This window comes from Argiope bruennichi, chromosome 3 (assembly GCF_947563725.1).
Source record: "Argiope bruennichi chromosome 3, qqArgBrue1.1, whole genome shotgun sequence".
Taxonomy (NCBI): Eukaryota; Metazoa; Arthropoda; class Arachnida; order Araneae; family Araneidae; genus Argiope; species Argiope bruennichi.
Window position 1 is genome coordinate 136225047 of NC_079153.1, and position 21205 is coordinate 136246251.

General features: G+C 33.8%; 1 protein-coding gene across 8 annotated transcripts in view; it reads right to left on the reverse strand.

Moving 5' to 3' along the window:
- The window catches only part of LOC129963103 (uncharacterized), a 166992-nt gene that overhangs the window by 26382 nt on the left and 119405 nt on the right, over nucleotides 1-21205 (reverse strand). Inside the window, exon 1 of one of the 8 annotated variants that reach the window (XM_056077169.1) lies at nucleotides 15134-20570. The exons of the other annotated variants lie outside the window; for them this stretch is intronic. Within the exon in view, the coding sequence (XP_055933144.1) occupies nucleotides 15134-19505 (4372 nt within the window). The 5' untranslated portion in view covers nucleotides 19506-20570. Of the gene's footprint in view, nucleotides 1-15133; nucleotides 20571-21205 lie in introns of those variants that run through there. 8 annotated transcript variants of the gene reach the window in all.

Here is a 21205-nt window from a genome sequence, read left to right on the forward strand (position 1 = left end):
ACAGTACTTTTTATTAGGAAATATAAGATAACATCGCATAAGAAAATGTTTTTAAGATATTGAAATAAAAATTTTGCCAAAATGTTTATTTGCTATAAACTGAAATTTTAACTTTTCTAATCTCATTTATTTATTTTAATGATCTTTCAATGAAGAAAAACTAAGTAATATTTTATTTAATTGGGAAAATTTCAAAACTTTTATTCTCTGCAAACTTTTTATTTCACATGACAGTTAAAATGTTAATTATGCATAACTGTAAAAATGAATGAAATATATTCATCAGATTCTGCTATCGAATGATTGATATAAATAAAAACTTTCACTAAAAATTGCTTTGTCACTTCAAAGTTATAAAAATTTTCATCGAAATCGCACTGGAATTCTCAGTTTTATTCTTATTTACTTATTCTTACTTAAATATTCTTAGTTATTTGCAATTTTTACATTTATTTAAGGTTCACTGAACATGATCTTTAACATTCAGTATTAGCTTCAAATCATACTGCATCAGAAGCAAGATGTCAAACTAACGATTAAAACTATAGATTTTATTCAATTAGGATTACTTTTCTGTCCACTTACTTCATAAAGATCGACTTGTGAGCAAGAAATTAAACACTTCTTCCTCTCCAAAAGATGTGCGAAATTTTTAAAAATAAATCGATATATTATATATCAACAACAAAAAAATCAATCCAGTAAATCCTAAGAAAATTCTGAACAAGTATTTGCTTTAAGAGAGTAGTAGAAGCCAGATTGTGTTTTATATACTTAAAAAAGTTTTTCTAATTCGATATCATAGCAGGAATTTAATTCTACAAAGGAGTGTTAAAGAAAAAACAAATAATTAAAGACCACAAAGCTTCATTTATTAGCCTTTTCGCTCCAATGAATGAATTAATTGTATTAGAATTGGTAGCCAATTTAAAATGCATTCTCTGGCAATTGTTACAGAACACCCTTTATTGTTTTATATCCCTCTTGTTATTTCGGGCAACCGAAATCAAATCTCACTGACCGACTTGTACAATGGCCTTACGAAGGCGGGAGGGGGCACACTCCCAATTCAGAATCTCAGGATTTCGTACATTGGTTCGAAGGAGAAGAGAAAACTGTTGTCATCCCAGCTGCGAGTGAATGTCTTCTAGCGACAGCACTGTCAGAAAAACAACAGAAATTCCTGATTAAAAACGCAGAAGAAAGCCTTGACTTCGATTCCGAGTGTGGCGGATTCTCTCTCAACAAACAGACTGAGAGAAAGGTTTCCTCCCCCTTCTCATCTGACTGGGGCAGCTCTCAAACGAATCATCTATCACGGTTTTGGGGGCGACCCAAAGATCCCGAATTAGAAGGTGGAAATGAAAAAGAAGAGATGAATTAATGAAGTGGCGTTAGTACAACGGAGTGAAAAAAAAAAAAAAATGAAAGAAAGAAAAGAAAAGTGGTTTCGAATAAACTGCTGATCTCTGATTTCGACAGAGAACTCTCTGCCTGCTCTCTTTTCTGTATCGGGGTGAATGCCAGCTGAGAAGAAAAAGTGTCTACTTTTTCTCAGTGACAAATGTGAAGAAGACAATTTTAGACTAGTCATGTAAATACAGTTTCACCAAACAAAATCATTTTCAATGTCTTCTTTGAATTACAATGCATTTAAAGCACTGAATTATATTGTATGTTATTTGATCGGATATTATAATTAAAGGGCTGATTCGCATAAGAGATAGCACTAAGAATTTTTTTTTTTTTTTTTTTTTTTTTTGAGCAAAAGCCTTTTGATTTATTCTGAGTTACCTCTTGTTCAACAGGGGCAATACCCAGCAACATTTGATAGTTGATTATTATAAGTGAAACTTTTCATATAAAATATGAAATATTTATATTTATATATATATATATATATATATATATATATATATATATATATATGAGGGATTTTCGATAACAGTTAAATCACCCTTCTGCCCTAAACCAAACAAGAAATCAATCGTGTAATTACCAATTCCCAAAAGGAAAATGAATTGAAACATTTTTAAAAATTTAATCCTTAATTTCGTTATATCTATACTTATATAAAGCTCAATGTGTGTGTGTGTGTGTGTTGGCACTCTACAGGTCAAACCGTTTGACCTACAGTTACCAAATTTGGTACATGTATACTTTGGTGTTCGGGAATGTGCACCTGGTGTCCCTTTTTTTGAATTTTTAATTAGAATTTTAATTATTAATTAAAAACTAACTTTCTCGCCAAAAAAATCATTTCATTTTCCCTACCGCCAAATGAAGAAGGCTTCAGTTTTTTTCCCCCACGCTAATGAGGCTAGGCTTAAAATTTAACGGCCGATTATTTCAAACGATTTTGTTTATTTTCTTAATGTTTGATGCATTTAAAATTAAACATTGTTAATTATTCAACCTTTCAGATTCATTCTGAAGTACTTTTGAATTAAAATAAAACAAAATAAAGGAAATTAAAAATTTCTAATCTGCGTAGTGTTACCCCAACTGGCGTTGAAAATTCACGCATGCGCATTGTGTTCTGATTGTGGACAAATATTATTAACGGATAAGGACTTGATTTAAATTATTTTTATTTTAGTTGCATGCTTTTGTAATTAAATTGTATTTATGTTAGTTATATATTCTTTGTATATGCTTATAGTTTAAGTACATCGTTTTTTAAGTAGTTTTTTTAATCTGTTTTCAACCGATTATTTTAAACGATTCGTTTTATTTTCTTAGTGTCTGATGCATTTGAAATTAAACATTGTTAATTAATCGATCCGGTCATGATGAATCTGAGAAAATTTTGTTGACAAATTCTTGAAATATTACATAAATTAAGAAAGATATTCTTTAGTGCCCATAAAGTTTAAACGCTCAGTGACACTGTTTTCAGTAATCACATTACAAAAAAATACTTTGTTTCAGTAAAAAAATATAATATTAATTGCAGATTAATCCTTTCCACTTTAATTTAAGGTATAAATTCTACGGGAGCTAACAGAAAATTAGAGATACATATTACGTTATGACTGAAGGCCTTTATAATATTATGAGTGAATTATATGACTATCCAAATTTGAAGTTTTAAAATATTTTGATGAAGAAAGTATTAAAGTAGGAATTACATAAAATGTTTAATTATTAAAATTTTAACGAACATTAAGATTGGTGAACCGGTTGGTCGCCAAAGGCGGCTAGTTTAATAATAAACTTAAACAATTCTAACTCGCAATGATATCCAAGTTTCCTCACATTGAATGAAGAATGTATTTCAGAACGGAATGAAAGTAAAATCACCTTCCAAAATCGTTCTTAAAAGATGTGGAAAAAAAAAAAAAATCAACAAGTGTCAAAAAATACTTTCCGCTACAAAAAAACTGCCTGGAATACAATAAATCAAGGAGAGCAAACAAAAGGTGATAAAATTGAAGTGAAAAAGATTTATACCGCAAATCTCTTGCCGTGCTCATCGCCAGGCGAAGAGAGACACTGAAGGTGAAAGAGGTGCTGGATGGCTTTGGAACGCATCAGTGACCAGCTCGTCAAGAAATAGAAGCCGGGTGGTGATGTACCTGTACCTCGCCACTCTGTATCAATCACGCTTTGGTGGAAGAAAACATCTGCTAGTCACCGGACAGGGAAAATCGCCACGGTTTTAAACACAATCGAATTTGCAAGAATCACGAGATTAGTTTTTGATGTTCCTTTGCCATCCAAAAAACGAATTAGATCGCCGATTAAATTCCTTAAAAAGACAGTGTAACTTGATTAACTATTGTGATCACAGTAAAGCTCTGTCCGAATAAAGAAAAAAAGTGTTAAGCCTAAACTGTGCATGCAACTCATTTCTCAGCATTCGGCTGTTATAAGATGAAGGCTAAAATATATTAATGTTTACATCCCTAAATATAATCTGCGCTTTCTCACAAATTTCGATAACTCATAGTTTTCTAGGTAAGAAACGAGCTGATATACACATACTAGAATTTCGCAAAATATTCAGTTTTGGGAATTAAAGAGCATGAAATAAGAGATGAAACGTTTTCTATGTTCTTCACAATTTTAGTCATTTTTATTTGTTTATATTACTGTTAAAAAAAAACATTAACTTTTTTTCCCCCATCGGTTAACGAATCATAGAAGATAATTTGAAACTGAACATCAGCCGACAGTGAACGAAACAATACTAGTGAATAATTTTTCAAATTTAAGAATTCAGTAAAGCTTCCTTTTATGCATTTGATTATCTTTATAAAAACATTTTGTTTCTGCTTTGAATAAACGAATCAAGAAGTTGCTCCAAAATAATTCAAGAGGGAGTAGATAAAGACCAGAAACATCTTTTAATGGCCATTTCAGCAGTACACATCCATTAACATTCGTATATTCTAGCATAATTATTTATACCATCTTTGTATGTAGACAAAAAAAAAAATTAAAATGTGTGAAAGACAATAACTGTAATAATAAAAGAAGAATCAGGCAGCAGACAAACAGGTTTCTTCAAGTAAAGCACTCGGAAAAAAAGAATTCGGAGAGTTCGCCAGAGGAAGAAGTGTGTGTGTGTGTGGGGGGGGGGGGTCTCTTTATCCCGCGTTCTGATCTTCAAAGCCATAAGACGGCCTCCGTCACTTTCACTCGAAGGGCAAGTCTATGTTAATTCTAACCAGGGATTGGATGCTTCGGGTTTTTGACCTCGACAGCACAGCAGAAATCAGCCAAGATAACTCTCTCGGGTTTGGTTAAGTACTTACTATCAGCCCTGGATGCACTGGCTTATTTAAAGCCGTTGAAGGGGCAAGAAACCTTTTTGGCTAGAAAGCGGAAGTTGCAAATGCGAGGGTTCGAAGCAGGTATCGCGACTAAAAACATTTCTGGGGGAAAACAGGGTCGGTGTATAATGAATAATATAATCAGTCTGTCTTTCACGTCTGAAAGAAGAGCCTATTTTCATGAAAGCGTAAAAAATACAAGGCATTCGGAAAAGGCTTCTTCTCACAATACGGCAAATTAAACATAGCTATACTCAATCTCAAAAAAATATTTCCATTAAATTAGATACTAAATTGGAATATAAAATAAAAACAGTCTCAAATTAATATTCTGTAGAATAAGATAATTTGTACAAAAATTCTCATATAAATTCCTCGTCTCGAATTAAATGAAATTTAAACCAGAGACATGGGTGCACTGGAACTTTAAAATCGAATTGATATTTTAGGAATTAATAAATGACCACGATTATTTTATATCATATAAAAAATAGCAAATAAATTAATAAAGCTAATTAAGCAAGTTAATAAAAATTTAACAGTACTACCACAGATCAACTGCTTAGTTACAAAAGCGCGGTGAGATGAGCAAGTTGCTCATAGCTAATCGTTTAAATCATCGAATAATTCACTTGCAGCAAAAATCATTTTTTTTTTTATTGTAAAGAAGTACAAATTTAAAATAGCAAAAATAAAACATGGTTTCTTGGTTTGAAAGTAAAAATCTAAAAAACAGATAAATATTTAAAGATGTTTGTAAAAAATTGGAAGTAACGGAAATTAGCTGATGGCACATAATGACACAACGCAATGTGTTCATATTATGTACAACGACTTGGTAACACGTTGTGTCTAAGCTTCTCAAACGGTTGGATTTGTTATTAGCATGAAACAGAAAATATTATGGAATAAGTACCTTCATTATAAGCATTAGAACGAATATCTTCAGCTTCCACTGAGATTTTACAAAGCAAAACAATTGTCGAATTTTAATTATCAACACTTTATACTGCAGATATTTATAGAGGGGAAGAGGAAGGAACTAGCCATTTTATTTTTTTTTATTTTTTAGCCCCCTTCTTAAAATTCATTGCAGTAAAATATTCGGCTTTGTTTTATAGTAAAAAATAACATATTTGCTAGATTATGTAGTTCTGATCGCCCTCATAAAATTTTTTTATGTTCAAAGATATTTTTTAAAAGAAACTAAAAATTTTCGATAATGATATTTCAACTGCATTGCAAGCACAAGTAGGTTTTGTATCCATCGATAAGAGGAATTTAGCACATACGCAGAATTCCTAAAGGGAAATGTATCAGCTCTCCTTAGTCCCGAATTGCGCAAACTTTCAGCATGTCAATCACTATATCGCCACTCTTCATCAATGAACGAGAATTAGAAGCGGCTGTAAGAGTATTTTTCAACATTGCTTATAACTGGTGACCTCGATCCTCAGCAGCAAAATGAGCGTGTGCATCTCCCCCCCCCCTCTGATATTTATGATCGCAGCAAAAGTGAGCCAATTGTCTGCGATATCTCTCGGAGACACGTAAAACGTTGTAAATAATACAAGCAGCGAGGCCGCATCTGATTGTCTGGAAAGAGGAAGACATTCCTTGAGGAATATAAATGTCACTGTTGTTATATGAAAAAAGTAGCAGGTGTTTTCGAGTTTCAGGGAATCTTAGTGGATTTGCAACTGATGGTCAACACGAACACCCTATTTGGAACGAGATGTTTGTATTCTCATCAAGGAATGGGATGAAACATCGCTTATTGAGTTAGGAAATGTGTGCTAAAGAGATCAATCTGAGGGATATATATTTTCGCCATTAACACAAAATTCTGAATAATATGGAAAAGTTACAGTTTTTGATAAAAACGACCGTAAATAACAACCTCATTTCAGGTAATCTTACGAACAAATTCTAAAATGATGCACAATCATTAAAAAGTAATTTTTTCTTTTGGTAGTTTCGAAATGCAATCACGGTAAATACAATTTATGATTTGAAACCTAGAATAATAAATAAAAAATTATTTCGGATTATTTTAGAAAAAAAAACTTCGGCTACTTTTAGAAAAATAATAATAAGTTCAAAGAAGAAGGGGGAAAAAAAAGCCTTACCTTTCATTAGTTTAGAATTTAGTTTCCCCATCTGGAGTGATATGAACTTGTTAGCGCAATCAAATACCGATTATCCATCAAATAAGCATCACTTTAAATGGACCAAGCACGAGTTGATACGTTATCGCATTCACTCATAAATAACGAGTGCTCGAAGTAGGCGGCGTTCATTTCCTTGGATATTATATCCAGCCGCACATACTATTGCCGAAATTTAGGGAGCCACACCAAGAACGCGAACAGTACGCGATGGCGCTCTTTTCACAATAGAAAGAGATCTGTTTCGACAGAATCACTCATTGAAGACGCTACAATCAACACCAGAAGGGATATCCTCAATTAATAGTAAAGTCATGGATGCATAAACGTTAGCCGTCCAACCATATGTTTGTTAACCTTGACGTCAGAAAATTAAAAATTAAAATTTAAAAAAATATATACATTTTTTAAAAGGTGATTTCAGATAAAATATATTTAAAATAATATTTCATAGATAAAATACCTCACCCAAATTTCATTTTTTCTAAAGTCAGTGGACTGCCTTTAAATAAATTTAAATGGGAATTTGAATGGTGACGTAAGAGACAACACATTAAAGTTATAATATCAGATTCCGATTTTTTTTTTTTTAAATAAATGCCTATCTTCAATAATACACTCGCAATTTAAAAAAAAATCAACTGCAGATGCTAAAGCTTAAATTTATTACGAATGAGGTTCTTTTCAAGAATACAAGTCCACACTCAAGAAAAATATTTCGGCAACTTTTCAACATCCCCCTTATATTGATTCCAACGGTAATATTGGTAGTTTATGTAACATAATAAATGACCGAAATATTTCTCTATCCGCATTTATAAAATATATAACAGAATTTATAATTATATATAAAATATAATGATATATTTTATATATTTATTTATAAAATATCATAATAGTATATAGCAGAATGCATATTAATAGTTCGCAATCACATTTTTTATTATCAGTAAAATACACGGTCAAAAGTAAACTAATTTTGTTTTACATGGTAAATTTTAAAGCAGTTATTTTTATTATTGCATAATGAAAAATTATGAATAATACATAACGAGATATTGTATTTTTTTATACAAATTATGCATTCAATCCTATTCAACAATAATGTATATCTCCTTTTTTTTGCATCTGTGAGAAGAGAACAATGGGTAATTCTGTCATACCAGAAATGATGGAACCTTCATACTATTAACGGGGACTCGTTTTTACTTTTTGATGGTTGGCTGATGGCGATATTCAACATGAAGATGCAATCAAAATCTGCACATTGAACATCCTCTTCTTTAAAGTCATTGTATATTTCCAACATATAAACATTGTTCAAATGATTTAAGACTACTAATGCCCCGATTGTCAGTTATTCTTCAATAAATTTTATGCAATATTTCAGCCATTTCTGCATCAGAATCTTCTAATTCAATGCCTAATAATCTTTATATATCAATAAATAAATTTCTTTATCAGTTAAAACAATTTCAGATTTAATTTCTGCATATTAGTAAAATCGTGCTTCAATATTTGGTTTCAAATATTATTTTAGAATTAAAATATGCAATAGAAAAAATTAATATGAACTTCAAAGGAATGTTAACGAAACACGTATAGCAATTAAGACATCATCATCATCATATGAATTAGTGGAGTTAAAAAAAAAAAAAAAATTAATCCTTGCATTGCGAATTATAGGAAAACACACAAACTTCTTTTGAGTCACTGAATCAAATGATATAAAAAATCATGGTAAAACGATTTCTCGTCTTTTGATTTGAAATGCGAAAAAAAAAAAAAAAAAAAAAAATCTCTGTTCGAGACTAAGATAAAGTCCAAAAGATTTTTTTTTTTTTTTTGCAAATCTTTATTAAGTAGTAATAAAAACAAATAATATTCTAAAGACGATAATCGGTTATTTGTAAAAAAAAATAAATAAATAATAATAATAATAATAATAATAAGAAGAAGAATCAAGGATCGTCTTCATTTAAAACAAAAGCACTGAACTCGGAACTTATAAGAAATCTCGTCATATAAAAGGATAACAAACCACCTCATTCGGGTATTTTTACCGATTCTTACAAAAGAAATAAATGTATTTCTTTAATTCGAAACCGCGCGAAATAGTAAAATAGTAAAGAGTTTTGAAATTTGTACCAAAGCGACATAGTGCGCAGAAGTCTGAGCATCGCTTTGGGGCATTTACTGAATATCAACTCATGTCGCGGCGCAAGTGCAGTAACAAAACACATTTCGCTCATTCACTCATTTGATTGTGTAGGAAGAAAGGCAATATTAAAAAAGCATTTCCGAAGCGTCTGGACACGATTGTAGCGAGCTGTGAAAATGTTTATTAGTCGCAGAATTCTTTTCCCCTCCTCGAGCCTGAAATTTCAAACAATGAATGGGGGGAGGGGGAGTAGAAGGATAACTATTTATAAAAAGAAATTAAAAGTTATATTAAATTTTTCTGCAAATATCAAATTAACATTACTACAGGTGCAATTATTTTAAAAATTGTAGACGTTCTTGCAACACAAACCATAAATGATTATGATGACGTCAGAGACAGCGCCTTCTGATACCTTGTAGTGGTATGACTCAGTTCAGATCAAACAACGGCATGTGTTGCATGCTTTGATCCATGCTCATATATATTTATCTTAAAATTATTCCAAAATTTTGAATGTAAATTGTCTGTGTGCAACGTAACCGGTAAATAAATAACTGTTACACTCATTCGGATTTTTTACTGAACCCCTTAACGATCCCATAAAATTAAATTTCACGATTTTTTATTATTATTATTATTATTGTTGTTTAGTCACAGTTGGGAAAATCTTAACCAAGAATAAAAAATGAAAGAAAAATAATCGAATATACTTATGGTAAAGTTTTATTTAAAAATATTTTTTTTATCGACACGTCCCATTAAGTCAAAAATCTTGTCACTAATTTATTGATTAATTTACAGTCACTAATTTATTGATTCAAAATTAGTTAGAAAAAAAAAGTTCTGTTGTAAGATACTGCTGCGCAGCATAGGACCCTTACAGCTACCGTGCATTAATTGTTACTGCTCATTTCCATCATCCCATAATAGTTATGCAATCAAACATAACAATCCTCGATGAACTGAAATTTTTTGTGAGCAAACGGCACCCGCTGTCGACCTTATTTTCCCCATAAAGCCATAAAAACCTCGTTTCTCCCACACTATGCGAGCGCTGCCGATTTCAAGGTTAAATTCTGGGAGCAATTTAGGAGTGGAAGAGGAAGGCAAAGAATGCCTACTTCTCAGTATGTGTTGACCCCCACACTGAAGAATAAAAGGATGCCGGGCAAACCTTGACCAAAAAAAGAAGCTTACGAAAGCTTTTTAAAGACTTCCGCTAGGAGGAAGAGATGTTTCGATTATTTTCTTTCACCGGAAAGATGAAAAGAATGCAAACATATAGTTTTCCTGATCTGCTCTAGGTTCTTATTTGAGATTAAATGAAACAATGCTCATTATCAAAATAAATAAATCTGGGTCATTTCTTCTTTAAACAAGCAAAAGACCTGAATGCCATTTTTAAATCATTAAAGACTTTCAATCATAATAAACAACCTTTTTTTTTTAAAGTAAATTAATTTTTGTAAAAACTTATATAAACTTTTTTTTTTTTTTTTTTTTTTGTAATTTTGGAAAAAAAATGGAAGTTCGACATGGAAAGACTATGATTTCAAATGAACTACATAAATGGTAACATTTCAAATGCATCGCTAATATCAAAATTGAAAGGGAGGGAAAAAAAAAAGAGAGAGAGAGAGAGAGAAAGAAAGGAAGAAATGCAGTTATCCTTGAATTCTATTTTTTCAATAAATGGATTTTTGGATTTCTGAACAATATTCTCTTCATTGGCAGCTTTCATTGAGCCAAAATCGAATCTTAAAACGGGATTAAAACCAGTTCCTTGAAAACGATCGCCGCTGAAGGCTCAACATAGCATGACGCTTTCAGGATTTAACAAAGAAGCATCTGCTTAGAAATGGGGGTGGGTGGATGGCCGGTTGCATTTCGAAAGAGAAATTCCGAAACTCTCAATTGAACACAACACACGCGATGAACACAAGAAAATCGCCGTTGCATTTGTTTGTTAATTCGTGGATAATGATTTTATTCAAATTAAACAAATAAAAACTTCTACTATTTCTTAGTAAATTATTTATTAAAATTCATTTCAATGGCAAAGTTTTCTCGAAAGGATGTTGCAAAATATTACGCATATTAGTTGATGCAATCAATTTTTCGAAAAATATGCAGAAATTAAAAAAAATTTAGAAAAACATTACTATATAGTGAACAAAAGTGAAAAAAAAAAACTATTTAATGAAATGATATACATTTAATTAAACGACTTGTTAAAGCACGGAAAAAAATTCTCTAAGCACTGATAAAGAAATATATATTTTTACCAGATATCAATATTCATATAGAATTTCTGCAGCAAAATTTATATTAAAATAATATCAAAATAAGTGTTTCTAAATTATTTATTTATATATTAGAAAGCGATTTTAATCCGTTGATTTTTTTAAAAACATACTAATGTTTTACAGGATAACAAGCTATCTTTTAATAGTTTAATGCGATAACATGATGCAAAAACAGCTCAAACAACTGTACAGAGCGGACCGTTGAACATAAAGTAAACAAATTTGGCATGTGTTTATTTCTTGGGTAGTAGGTGCTCAGTAAGAAAAAGTTCAGAAAAATTTAAATTAAACGTTCTTAAAATTAATGTTAAAAATTAAAATTTTAGCGTTATTCTTTGGTGCATATTATTGCACGAAAACAATTTTTTTATTGATAGGGACACGAAGAGAAATTGGGGAATATAACATCAGTACGCAATGGTGAAGCCTTAGCGAGCTGTGAAATAAGTGCTCTTTTTAATGCTCTATAGAAAGAGACAAACGACACTTTCCCCCTTTTATTAAGTATTATACTTCAATAATTCTTCAGTTTAACTGTAAATATGTTTTATATAAAGTGAAACCAAAATTTGTCCAAATGTCATAGTTCATTTCCTACGTCGGTTATTTGAAAGATTAGTAGCTAGATTATATATTTCTTGTTTAGAATATAACAGTTACGAGCAAGATTCAGTTTACATTTTTGAACTTTCTCCCCTCAATTAATGCTGACAGTTTTCCCTTGTTGGGTAATTTGAAACAGACTTTTATTAGTAATAAAAGTTTAGTTTATGTATATTAACGTCTTGTTTTAAAACAAAACTAGGGCTATTTTGGGATGAACCTCGTAACTCATAATCCTGAACCGCCGTCGGATGGCGAGGATGACACCTGAACTGGCACCCCCTCACCAAGCTTCCACACCACACTAGTGGATGCATCGGATTATCTTTCCGGGTGCAAAGGGTTAATATTTTTAAGCTTTGAAAATATTAATTCGTTTGAACTCTTAAGTGATAGCAAGTTTCGTTTAATGAAGGTTTTATGATGCTTATAGAGAATTTGTCACCCATGGTGAAATCCTTATTATGCGGTCAGCGTTGCCCAGTGCCCTATTCTTGCCATGCTTGGGCGACAGGGTCATTGCAATAAGAACGCGCGGAAACAACCAATAAGAAACTTCAACGCAAATTTTAAAAAAAAGTCCACATTCACTCCCCTCCGGTCAAGCGTGAGTATAATCCACGGTTGGGTAGGCCCAGATGAAGGGATGGCAGGAAGCAAGGGATGGGAAATAAAGGATGAAGTTGCCAGTTATTTTGTGCGGTCAGTCACCTAATAATCGGTAAACTTTAAAGCTATTTCAAAGAATCAAGAGGAAACAGTTAACGGCCTCGCAATCAATCGGAAAATCAAACACTTGTAGAATGACAAATTCTACAAATTTATGAGTAGTGGTAGCAAAATTGGTGGTATTTTTTTTTAAATCATTCTTCCAATGCAAACTGCAAAATGTATTCAAAATATATCCTGAAATGGTGTTCATTTCCTTTAATGCCAATTTGCATTCAATCACGGTTGTCGCTGCTGCAATGACAATTAAGAGAAGTTTTAAATATTTTCAAAATTACAGCCTCATTTGAAATCTTGCACATCCCTTTTTAATGTAAACTTCAAGAGAGTAAATGAAGGTAGTTAATATTAAAGTACATAAAATTAGCTGTGGATGATGATTTTTCCAGATTCATCTCGGAAACTTTTTTTAAATTTATAAATAAACCAAAATAAATTGTTAGAACATACAATAGTAGGTTATATTTTATTTGATATTATTTATTTTCTGAAGTAGAAAATTCATTACAAGAAAATATATGGACCTCAAAAGTGCTGATCCTCAGTTCTAACAGATTCTTAATGCAGAAACACTGCACACCAGCCAGCAGAGAGTAGATTCATGTTAAATTAGAGAGTAGATAATACGTTAACGTAGATTTTTCTATACTTTGACAAGTGACGCTATAAAAGTACATTTTATACATATTTAATTTCGTTAACGAATAGGCTAAAATTGATTTACATGTTTACTGAGGGGATATTAACTGAAATGAAATTTCGAAGGATCATTTTTGTTTTCTTTTTCTTTTTGAAATAAACGGGTCATTTTCATATTTTTACTTTTAAATGCTGATTAGCCGAATTCGATAGCCAACTTTTAGTCCAAAATCTTTAAAATAGCCGAGAAAGTAAAGGAGAAACTCCGTATCGATTTCGCCAATTTTTGTTTTACATGAAAGTTCATACTCATGGATATACCATCAAGAATCGTCTGAATAGAAATCAAAAATAAATTAATCTTTAGTTTTTAAAATGAAAACGGCTATTTCAAATTATTTTTTAAAAAATCAAGAATACTATTTTTCAACTTTTAGCAAACATTCACTTGACCATTCACTATATGAGGGTAATTCAGACAAAACTTTAAAAGAAACACTTTGTTATCCCAATTATTTCTACTTAAGGAAATAAAAATATTAAAGAAATAAACCAATTTAACATATGAAAAAAGATTCAGTTGATTTTTCCTTTCTTCTTTTCAAACAAAAAGCATTATCGTATTTTCAATACGGAAGAAAACCCTGTTTTAGAACATCAGCATAGAAATAGCTCGATATAGAATAAAAATGAAATATTGTAAATTAAAGTTTCATACGATTTTAAAATAACAATTAATAGTATAAAATAAAGGATGACTCAGCACAGATTTTAAGTTGAAATAGCTGATTACATTTAAAAAATTGTTAAAAATGAAATAGTAAATGATTTGTGAAAATTTCATTGAAAAAATATTGAACAAAAACTGCATTTCATTAGGAAAATTAATTTAGGCGGGGAAAAAAATGAGGGGAAAAAAAGCTATTTTCGCTTTATAAACTGGTTGAAAATGTTAAAACAAACTCACATTCTCCGCAAAGACTTCGAAGAAAATTTGATTTCTTTCTGTCAATGTAAACTTTTTAAGTTTATTCTCTTAATATTTCTGTTATTAAAAGTAGTGTTCTGTAAAAACTGTGTATTACCAAAATTAAAATACTTTTTTTTGGGGGGGGGAGGACTTCTATTTATGCAGAATTACCATCCATATTTAAAATAAAATGTCATTATTCGAAGGAGATGCATTAAATCGCATGATGTACAGAAAAGGAAGAGGCCATCATACAGCAGCGGAAACAATGTGATATGAAGCATTATTGGTATAAAGAAGCTTTCCTCATCACACCGCAATATTCCACGCAATTCTGACATATTCTTGATAAATTATCTTGAAAAACGATTCCAATTTACCACATTATTAAAAACCAAAACATTTCTTCTTAGAATATAAAAGATTTTATTTCGATATGGTTACTATTAAAAAAATAACTAGACTAAGCAAATTTCGTTTTGTAATTGTGAAAAAGGCATTCCAGTTATTAGTCAAATTTTACATTTACCACTTCTTAAAATTATGTCCGCATAGTAATTGTCACTGACATCTAACTTGACAATAGAATCAAAATTACTTCAATTCCAGCCATACTCCATGTCTTAGAGCAAACGACCGAAATTTCAGAAAGCTTTTACGAAATAAATGAATATAGATTTCATTTTTAAAGCAAGAATATTAAATTACAGCTCTGTATTACTACCTCATTTAATTTTTCAAAACCAGGAAACCAGGGAAGAAACGCGAGGACTTACTTCGAGGTATTCGAGACTTTCCGCGCGGGACATCTTTGATTGGACGATTGCTTCGCACATAATTCAATGGCGAGGTTGCTCTGACTTGACCCATTACCAGCGGCAGAGATGCACATCTTGACTGCAGACCGCACTCCGCCTGACCTCGCACCTCACTCAAAGAGGAACGCTGCAAAGACAATTCTTCTTTTTCAAGAGGCAGATCGGCAGGTGATGCGGTTTCGAACTCTTTATTTTCTTCATAGGTGATATTGCAAGAATTCGCCTCCGTTGAAGAGTGTCGACGAGCTTGGAGCCTCGATTTGGATTTTTGCACTTTCGACGGGGAGGAGAGCAACTCCTCGGATTTACATCGCTTTGCGCATTCTGATGATGTCCTACTAACTGCCACCTGCTCATTGTCAACACCTGAATGTTTGCATGTCGATTCCGATGAACAGCTGTGGTCATTCACAAATGAAGAATTATAAAGACTGTCATCAGACAGCACATTCGAAGGAGAAGCATTTTCAAATTGACTGGTGATTTTTATTTTGGTAACCACAGGAGAGTTATCGATGCTCGATCGAGTTATCCCTTCATTTTTAAACTTTTTGCTATATGGTTTTTGCAATCGCTCTTCATCGACAGCCTTGTGAAATGTTTTTTTTAAACTAGGTATCAGAGAATACTTGCTTCTCTCCAAACTGTTTTTATGCGTAGTCCTTCCGCCACATATACTATCACAACTTTCTAGAGATATTTCAGAAGATCCAGTTTCGAAAATCTGTATTTTTTCTTTCATCTCCAGCTCACAATCCACTTGATCCTCGCACTCGGATAATAGCATAGAAATATCACAAATTCCCTTCCTGCATTTAGTCAGTAAATCATCAGCAAAAGGATATTCATTCGGAATACCTGAATTCAAAGTAGAAAAGTCATTTTTAACCTCACCTTCACGTATCGTCACAATCACATGTGATAATAAATCGGAAGCTTCGGTAGAACCGCTTCCATTCACCACTATTTGATCTTTAATATTTTTTCCCAAGAGGGATTCATAGGAATCTGAAATGGGTTCCACTTCATCGGGTTTATACTGTAAACTGCTCCCAGAATAATATCCATTTGAGATTAACTGCGACGCAGGTATGCTATCACTGCATGTTTCTGAACAAGTCATCTCGCTTCCGAGTGATATTAAATCAGAAACATTTTCAATACAGCAGCTATCATTCATCATAGCCTCAACTTCAGCACATGGTTTGTTGGTCGATTCCAACAAATTCGAGGATGGTTTTGTTACATTCCAATCACCTGAAAACGTAATTTCCGCAGAAAAAGGATTGTAACTTTCGCTCGGAAGAGAGACGAGATTTTGCTCACAATAACGGGGGCGATCGTAATCCTCAGCATGCCCACCTTTCATCTCATCACTTTTCAGAAACACAGAGGGGTTGGTGCAGGATTTTGCACAGAAAGCGGCGGATACACCCACCTTGGCCAGCATTTCGCTTCCGTCTACAAGGATCCGAGTTATTTCCATATCGTCTGTGTGTAAATCGAATCGGTGAAGCATGACGCTCTCAGATGAGGAGCCTAAGGGACTCACCGCATCAGGGCATCGCTCTTCCAATCGCAGTTTCCCACAAACCGTGGCATATGCAGAGGGGACGCAGTCAAAAGGAGCACGACCACCTGAGAAATCGACACACTGTTTCTGCCTGGGAAAGATTTCACAGGGGAAAATGAGGTTCGGAACAAATGAAGCATTCCACGCGGTAACACTCCTTGCGTACTTCCCCGAGTTCGAATTATTTTGAAAAAGAAGAATAGAATCATTACTTCTCTCTGTTAATTTATGTAAATAACTTTCAGCATCACATAAAGCGTTGTTGTTCAGGTCATCCAAGTGGAAAATGGGACAAGTGACATTCAATACTGATGCCTTTTTGGACATAGAGCAATAATTGCACAAACTGTACCATTCAATATTTTCAGGCAATAGGCTCAGAAAATTATACTTCAGGGACGAATCATTCAGGAGGTTGTTGCTCGATTTTAAATAAGTTAAAAGCAAGGAGTGTTTAGAAGAAGCAATTGATGTTTTTTCGCTCTTTAAATCAGAGGAAAGGGATACATTCGACTTGTCGATATCACCAATTGTGACATTGGACATTGCATCGTTTTCTTTGAACATTAAATTATTTGGCAGGTAATTTGGTTCAAGGGTTTTATCTACTGTTGCATTTTTATTCACTACTGCTGCTGAGAAAGACGCATTAAATTGAGGGATATCATTTTTCTCAACACAAATGATAGGTTCATCTTTCACTATAGGTTCAGAGGGCTCATCTACTTCAACAATATTTGAAGTGACAATGGATGCGAAGGTGTTTTCGGCCTTCTTTGTAATGTCAGGGCTATTTGAACCAACGACATTACCATCCAAGACACTGGAAGTAAAATCAGATCCAGCTGATGTATCAATAAAATTATTTATGCTATTATTAATTATTGACTGAGCTTCTACTAACTCACTAGAAATGGACAAATTATCAATAGGAATGCACACCAAACTTTGGTCAGAATCATTAACAAAATTCGATTTCTTAATTCCTAACGATAAAGTATTTAATGAAAGTGAATTTTTAAGTACAATTTCAGATTTCGGTGAATTTTTAACACCGAGAGAAACATTATGTTCCTCATTTTCTTCAGTGTTTATCCCAAAGTCGAGTAGCATTTCATTAAGGAGATGTTTTTCATTATCTGGCACCATATATAAATCATTAATTTCAGAAATGTCCGTTTTCGGGATAGAATTGCAAACATCCCTTTGTGCACAGTTAAATGTTACTACAGTAGGCGTATACTTTTTAACATCACCGTTACACAGCACTTTTCTCTTTGAATTGTCACCATGCGTAGAGAAACATATAGAATCATTAAAATTTTGCAACACTGATAACGATTCAAGCGTTGAAGATTCGATATCCCTTTTATAAACCTCGTTTTCAGAAGTATCTCTAGCAGAACTTCCCATGTTTATATTTTTAAGTAACTGTGAAGTAGATTTCATAAAAGGCATTTTATTATACCTATCACTTTCATCCTGTGTCTTAAAGGACTTGGGCACTTGTCCAGCACTACAAACGTTGCTTACTTCATTAGAGCTATCTCGTAACTCTATAGATGTACGTAGGTTGTTAAAGCTGCCTATATAAGATGACTCATGGGAAAAATCGCACGCTGAAAATTTTGATGAACACATATTCCGAGAAACGGGATCACCATCGCATGCAACTGTCACATTTCCATTTATTTTCACATTAGGTATATCACTAACAGGACAGATTTTCGGACCATCACCACTTCTTTCAAAAAGATTTCCATTGGTCTCTGTGTTGTGAGCCACACTCGACCACTTTCCGCGGGCATCGTTGGATACACATTTATTCCGAGGAGTTTCCTTGCAGCTCCGATCAACTCGGTGGCTGCTGGAACTGATCTCGCTCATTGCTCCCCCGGTGTTGAATTCGGCAGCGGATTTCCAGAATGACGGTTGGGTAGGCAAACGTAACGGATCATTATCATCAAAAATCGATTTACTTTCACATATCTTTTTCTGAACCTCGGTCGAGTGAGTAAATGAGTTCTCTCCGAATGTCTTCGTCTTTGGCTCTGTTTGGCCGTCCGGAGTTCGTAATATCTTGGCACTGGCGCAAGTCACCTGTTTAGAATTCAAAGTTGCCTGGCAGTCAGAAAACGAAACGCTTTTGGCAAGCTTTGCAATATCTGTGCCACTTTTCGCACCGGCATGTTTCAATTGCTGGAACGACACAGAAGTCTCCGGCCTCAGTTCACAAAGGGATGGGAAATACCCTGGAATCGAAGTATCGGGATCGTTTGTATTTCGAACAGAGGGTGATGATTTAGATAATTCCGTTTGTGGGTGGGCGGCAGCCCCGAGCTTCTCCCTCACTAGATCGGGGCTCGAATATCGACTGTTCTCAGGTTCATTTCCTTGAAACAAAGGCGTGCCACCGTTACGCTTCGATTTCTTCTTTCCCCCAGGAAAGTTCAATCTAAAGCTGGAGAAGAGGGACACTGTCCGATCTCGATGACACAGTTCCGTGGCCACTGGTTGACTGGCCACGGAACTGACAGAGGCACAGTCTTCGTCGGATGGAGGGCATTGGGAGGCGTCGGGATTCTTATCCGATTCTTCGTCGGGTCGCCGATGGTGCTTCTTACGCCGGAAGATCCTCAAGATCTTGGAAGTGGACTTGCGTTTGTCTTTGCATAGTTCCGCAGCCGCCGCCGCCTCCTCTTCGGCTTGCCGGCGGGTGAGGCTGCCGTCCAGCTGCCGATTCCATCTGACACGCATCTTCGAGCAGGTGGGAGAAAGTCACGGTCTGAAGAAAATGGATGCACGCGAACACCGAAAAGTTATTTCTGGACCTTTATGGGTGACTTGATGGAGCCGAAGGAAATTTATTTTTTTTAATGAAAACTTCCCGAAGAAGTTCACAGTTTCCAAATAAGCATACTGAAGATGGATGCACATCAGTTATTTATATCTCCAAAAAAAAAAAATCGTGGAAATGCATGTCACTAAAAATCGAAGCAAATTCACATTTCACCGAACTAAACATGTCCCTTTTGCATAGAAAAAGAATTTTTTTGGTGGAGGGGGGGGGGGAGAATGATTTCAATATTCAAATAATGATTCCACAAGGATTTCATATTCACATTTCTTGTCAACAACACACTTCTTATTTAAAATATTTAAAGCACAAATGTGGAAATGCATTCTAAGGAACGCTTATTAAAATCGCTGGCTTTTCTTGAAAATAATTCTTTTCTTTCAAAGAATAAAATAGCTCCAAACGAATAAATAACACAGGAATAAAACCCACTACGGCCAAATACAACAGCAAGTTATCAAATATTTCATATCCCGAGAGATTATTATGCACACTATTTGATATCACACACACACGCAAAGCGAAAGTCTTGAGAAAATAACATTTAAAATGGCAGATCACTTCACATTATGTTGCAATATTTCCCAATGCACATTTTTTACAAGATCCTGGCGGTTTCGGAAAATGTCTTGTTACATGTAACGCTTTTGTAATAAAGCAATCAGCAACGCCTTATCATCAGCTAGGCAAGTCTTTTATAGAATAGCAAATCAGAGCGTCAAAACGAAAACGAGCATCTCATTTTTCAAATCATCAGTAATATCAGGCATTGGATCTGACATTCGGTTACGTAGGAAGTCCATCAGCTGAGAGTCTGCCGCAGCTCATTGTGACCGCACAATGCGAGCGGGTGGAAACTGTGCCTATCGCTCCATCCTCTCGCAGAAGCGAAGGAGGATCAACAAGTTGTCCAAGGAGCGAAGGTCAGGTGAGGAGCGAGCTCGTAAAACATGTTGCCGCGTTCGTTCGAGTCACGCTGGTAAATGAGGAGAGAGAGAGGCGCCAAATGACGCTAACGGTTTAATCGCCAGTCTCGCCAAAATGGGGAAGAGGGGAAAAAAACAAAATAGCGTCTATTTTCCTTTTGACCCATCAGAGAATGCTCAATTGACACCCACGCTCCCTTCAATCGAAGAAGATGGCACATTTTTCTTAAAGGAAAGACACTAACTTGTAATTAATGTGTTTAGCTCCAATCATTAAAGGAGAGAAGAAACTGAACCCGAAAAATCTGCATAAGATATAATTTGATTTTTTTCCTCCTCAGCATATAAAATGATTCCATTCCCAGCCCACTACTATATATTCTACTCCGACCGCTTCCCTGCTGCATAGTATTTATTCGTTTGAGTCATCTAAAGTAAAATAGAGACGAAGTTCAATTTTGTCGTAAATGAATATTCTGCTGGTACAGACTCTTCAGGAACTAATACAGAATCTTTCTTAAATCGGCGAATAATGACTTTAAAAAAGCGATTAACACATGGAACATATCAATAGCGTAAAAGTCCCCCCCCCCCCAATTTTATGAAATGTCGCTTTGACGAAACAATGTAGATAATACATAATATTTCTTCGTCATTGAAAACAAAAAACAATA